We start from the raw sequence: 5,115 nt of genomic DNA, 5'->3' as shown, positions 1-5,115 counted from the left end.
AAGCACCTCGGACACAGGAAAAAAAAAAAAAAGAAAAAAGAAAAAAGAATACACAAATTTATTAAATGTAATGGAAAAATGAGAACTCTCATGGGATTGAGTAGCACATTTTTAAAAACCAGAATTTCACGGGAAGAACCAGAAAGAAATCCAGATTAGTAAGGAGGGTAAGCAGATGGACAGGAAAAGGGAAAGGGAAGATGAAGGGATGAAGACTCAATTAACACAATATATACAGGAATAAAATTTTAGAAACTTTAAATTGTAAACACAAGACTCATCGTGGTGGCCCACATCTCTAATCCCTGCACTTGGGAAGCATAGGGAGGAAATCTCTATGAGGTCCAGTTTAGACTGGTCTACATAACCAGGTCGAGGATAACCAGGACTACATACCAGCGACTGTCTCAATACAACCACAAAGATAACTACACCCATCAACATAGAAAAAAGATAACAGAGAAAAATTAAACACAAAACATTGAAAACTACAGAGTAAAACTGTTCTGTAGGTCACTGGTAGAGTATGTGCTTAAAACACTGGAGGCTGTTTTCATCAATCCCTAACACAAAAAAATAAACAGGAAAAATATAATTTTACTGAGTTCTTTCTCTTGAACTGTGCCACCATGCAGACATGAACATGTCAATATTTAGCAAGGCACTGAAGGGGAAGTCCATCATTTTTGAGGTTGAATTTAGTGATACCATTGAGGATGTCAAGACTGAGATCCAGGACCAAGAAGTCATGTCATAAAATCTCTAGTAGCTGCTGAGATTTCCCACTAGCAGATGGAGGGAGACACAACCCTGGCTGACTACAGCATCCAGAAAGATCCACACAGCACTTGGTGCTGGCCCATGTGCTGTCATCCTCCAGCAACCCCATTGCCAGATTCTCAGTTACAACTGCAACAGAATAATACAGTGGTGCTAACAAAGGCTGCCCATGCCTGCACCACTGTGTGTTGAACTTCAGCAGGAATCATGCTATATGCAGACACCAACAACCATTATCCCAAACAACTCAAATAAACCTGGAGAGCAGTTTGCACCAGCATCCTCATGACCACATAATTTGTTGACTCAGCAGAAGACTCAGGAAAACGATGATAATAAGTGTAGGGACAGTGACATGGCTCAGTATATAAGGGCCTGTTGCCAACTTAACCTGACTCTGATTGACAGGATCAACATGATAAAAGAAAAATTTATTATTGAAATTATATTCTGACCTCCACACATGTGCTTTGACACACATGCATGTACATATACAAACAAATATGCTGACACAAAAAATAAACACTACAGAAATAAATAGAAATGTGAATCTCTAAATTGTACAGGAAAATCCAAATGTGAAAAAAAAAAACAGAAATTATAGTGCCCAATGCTAATGAATCATTTGAGACTATAAAAAAAAAAGGCTGTAAATCTCACTCCAAGCAGTTATACACAGTAGGACCCTACTCAGAAACATCAAAAATGTTGAAAAAAGGAAATATTTCATGTAAAAATGGGAAAAGGAACAAAGCAAAACCGCACTTAAATTTGTACTGTTGTGTGAAATGTTCACACGTGTCTGCTACAGCATGGCTCTGACAGTGATGAGCACAGGTGAGGCAGACATGGTGAGCTGAGGAAATGTCATCTGTGTAAGACCTGATTGCAGAGGGTCTACTGCCTGGCCTAGTCACAGCATTGAGGAAGTCAGAGTACAGAGTCTGAGGAGAGAATTTCCACTTCCTGTGGGGCTGCTGAAATGTGACCATATCAAAAGGACAGCCCTGCCTCCAAGGCCACACCCTGTTTCCAATCCCTTCAGAAAGGCTCTGTAGCTCTGCCTTCAAGCACAGTTGCAGCCTCTGAGAGGAGATGCCATGACCTTCACCTTCACAGCCCTGCTCTGTCTTGGTGAGATGTGAAGACGGGGAGGGGACACTGATATCTAGAAATGATCAGGACCTGTAGCTCAGCACTCATCAGGAGACACAGGGTCTCAGGCAGTTCTGCAGAGGAGAGGACTTGCTCAGCCTTAGGGACAAATCTCTTACAAAGAACTCTCTTCCAGGACTGACTCTGGGCCTCTGGATCCCAGTACTGACAGGTGAGTGTGTCTGCAGCTCTCCTGAAATGCTCTTCTCTTCCTATCCAAGAGCCATGCCTGGGCAGTGATGGGGAAAACACCACATGTGTTAGTCTGGGGGGCGCGGGGGGTGGCTGGAAGGCCATGGGGTTACGGACTGCAATCTGAAGGTGAGTGTCCTGAATCTTAGCTTCTCTGTTACTTGCAGGGTCCCTCCCTAAGCCTACCCTCAGAGCACACCCAGACTCTGTGGTCTCAATGAGGACTAAAGTGACCTTATTGTGTGATGCGAACATTGGAGCCAACAAGTACATGTTCTATAAAAATGGCCATCAATATGCAATAGTCACAAACAACCAACAGAAGCCAGAAAACAAGACTAAATTCGCATTGTCGTATGTAGACCAGCAAATTGCAGGGCAATATCAATGTTCCTACAAGACCCAGGGTAAATCATCAGACTTCAGTGACCCCTGGAGCTTGTGGTGACAGGTGAGAGAACACACAGGGTCCCAGACCTCATGGTTTCACTGTCTAGACTTGGGTCTGTTAACAGCAATGCCCACCCACCCACACTCCAAATCAGAGGAGCCAAGGAGGATAATGAGAGTTGACGACATTTACCTCATTCCCCCTTCTCTCCTAGGAGCCTACGGGAAACCCAGCCTTTCAGCCCAAACCAGCCATGTGGTGACCTCAGGAGATTATGTCACCCTCCTGTGTGAGTCCAGGCAGTATTATCATGGCTTCATTCTGATGGTAGAAGGACCACAGAAGCTCTTCTGGAAGCAAGACTCACAGTATAACCTTTCTACTGGGAAGTTCCAGGCCCTGTTCTCTGTGGGCCCTGTGAGCCCCAACCAGAGATGGATATACAAATGCTACAGCTATGACAAGAACAAACCACAGGTGTGGTCAGAGCCTAGTGAACCCCTGGAGCTCCTGGTCTCAGGTAAAAAAAAAAACCCACCATTTCCACAGAATGATATTGAAATGATACAGTCCCTCAGAGAGCACTTGGTATCTGTGTATGTGAGGATCCAGGGCTCTTTACAACTTTGACACACAGCACAGGAAATATTTAGACCCAAGACACAGAATGAAAGGCTGAGGGTGACAGCAAAGCCCAGAGTTCCCAGTAGGGAGATGGTTCTTCATGAGGCTTTCTGTTAATCTGGACCAGCTTTAGCATAATCCACTAGAGTTCAGGAAATCTGGAAGAACAGAGATGAAGGATGGTAGTAGCTAGAGAGATTGAGGGCACCTGGATAACTCAGCCAGGAGAAACAGAACCAGCTAAGCCCAAATCATCAGGGCTCACAGAGTCTGCATGGGTCTGTCCTAGGATCTCTGCATACATGCTGTGACTGTTTGGCATGTGTTTGTGTTGTTGTTGTTGTTTGGCTGCATGGGATTGTATTTCACTATGTACTCCAGGTTTACTGTCCTGGACCTCACTCTGTAGACCAGACTGGGCTCCAACTCAGAGATCCACCTGGCTTTATCTCCTGAGTCTGCAGATTAAATGTGTTTGCACAATCACCTGGCTTGCTTTAGGTTCACTGGGAGTGGAGATGTCTCTGACACTTTCGCAAACACATGGGATTTTTGGTCCTTGTGGTTTGCCTTGTCCAGTCTTAATATGAGGGTATGTGCCTAATATTTTTGCATCTTCTTATGCCACATTCAGTAAATGTCACTGAAAAGTCTTCTACTCTCTGAAAGAACATGGAGGAACAGTGAATCTGGAGATGAAGGAAAGTGGGGAGGGTTGTGTAATATTAGGAATGAGGAGAGGATGGGAGGCTGTCTTCCTGTGTATTGTATGACAGAAGAATAAATTTAAAAGAAGAAAGCAACATCCACTGTGGGACTTTCTCTGTACCACTTTCAAACACACCCATATGCTTCTGTCTTACTTCTATGTAGGGAACCTCCAAAAACCAACCATCAAGGCTGAACCAGGCTCTGTGATCACCTCCAGAGGAGCCATGACCATCTGGTGTCAGGGGAATCTGGATGCAGAAATATGTTTTCTGAATAAGGAGGTAATCTCAGAAACCTGGAGCACACAGACATCACAGGAGCCCGGGAACAAGGTCAAGTTCTTCATCCCTTCTGTGACAGAAGAGCATACAGGGCACTATCGCTGTTATTGTTACAGCTCAGCTGGTTGGTCAGAGCCCAGTGACACTCTGGAGCTGGTGGTGACAGGTGAGGGGACAGTCAGATTCTCAACCCCAGGCTCTGCTCTCAGGAGTATTCCCCTCCCACAGAGTGTTCCATGAGAATATTGTGCAGTGTGAGAACATGTGACAGACTGCCTCCTTCTCTCCTAGGAATCTATTGGTACTATAAACCCATGCTGTCAGTACTTCCTAGCCCTGTGGTGACAATGGGAGGGAACATGACACTCCAGTGTGCCTCACAGAGTGACTATGATAAATTCATTCTCACCAAGGAAGATCAGAAATTCACCAGCTCACTGGACACACAGTATATAAATTCTAGTGGACTGTATGAAGCCATTTTTTGCTATGGGACCCTTGACCCTAAACCACACAGGGACATTCAGATGTTACGGTTACTATGAACATGCCCCCAGCTGTGGTCAGTACCCAGTGAGCTCCAACAAGTACTTATCTCAGGCAAGTCCCTTCTTGTTATTCACGTGTCATCTTCTGAGACCCTAAGCCCTTGGCCATGGCCTGCCCCTCTGCAGAGTTGCAGGTAGAGGAGGACTAAATGAGGAGCCTGTATTCTCAATCACAACCCAGCTTGGGGAGAAGCTGTGACATGGGCTGGGCAGGATGTGAGGGCATAAGTGTTTGGTAGAACAAAATCTCAGTCCATAGCGGTCACTTTCCCTTTAGGACTGTCCAAGAAGCCCTCTCTGCTCACTCTCCAAGGCCATATCCTGGACTCTGGAATGAGCCTCATCCTGCAGTGTTCCTCTGACATCAACTATGACAGATTTGCTCTGTACAAGGTGGGGGAATCTAACATCATGCAACACCCTAGTCAGAGGA

General features: G+C 45.1%; 1 protein-coding gene across 2 annotated transcripts; it reads left to right on the top strand.

Moving 5' to 3' along the window:
* The first annotated feature begins 1,819 nt into the window (after nucleotides 1-1,819).
* On the top strand, nucleotides 1,820-4,596 carry LOC117701850 (paired immunoglobulin-like receptor B). Of its 2 annotated transcripts, XM_076706305.1 has the most exons (4): nucleotides 1,831-1,914; nucleotides 2,072-2,107; nucleotides 2,733-3,038; nucleotides 4,016-4,596. In XM_076706305.1, the coding sequence occupies exons 1-4, from the start codon at nucleotides 1,881-1,883 to the stop codon at nucleotides 4,372-4,374; spliced, it is 735 nt and encodes a 244-aa protein (XP_076562420.1). In that variant the 5' UTR covers nucleotides 1,831-1,880; the 3' UTR covers nucleotides 4,375-4,596. The 2 variants fall into 2 exon arrangements, 1 of the variants encoding a protein (XP_076562420.1); XR_013070271.1 differs by lacking the exons at nucleotides 2,733-3,038; nucleotides 4,016-4,596 and adding an exon at nucleotides 2,295-2,540 and having other exon boundaries at nucleotides 1,820-1,914.
* Nucleotides 4,597-5,115: the final 519 nt, after the last annotated feature.

This window comes from Arvicanthis niloticus, unplaced genomic scaffold (genome assembly GCF_011762505.2).
Source record: "Arvicanthis niloticus isolate mArvNil1 unplaced genomic scaffold, mArvNil1.pat.X pat_scaffold_275_arrow_ctg1, whole genome shotgun sequence".
NCBI lineage: Eukaryota > Metazoa > Chordata > Mammalia > Rodentia > Muridae > Arvicanthis > Arvicanthis niloticus.
The sequence above is the reverse complement of the archived record's forward strand: the minus strand, read 5'-3'. Positions and strand labels throughout refer to the sequence as shown.

Excerpts from the sequence above, each read along its gene's own strand:
- LOC117701850 (XM_076706305.1), top strand. The coding sequence starts at position 1,881 with ATGACCTTCACCTTCACAGCCCTGCTCTGTCTTG. Across the intron at positions 1,915-2,071 it reads CACAGCCCTGCTCTGTCTTG|GACTGACTCTGGGCCTCTGG; the intron begins GTGAGATGTGAA and ends ACTCTCTTCCAG. Across the intron at positions 3,039-4,015 it reads CCTGGAGCTCCTGGTCTCAG|GGAACCTCCAAAAACCAACC; the intron begins GTAAAAAAAAAA and ends ACTTCTATGTAG.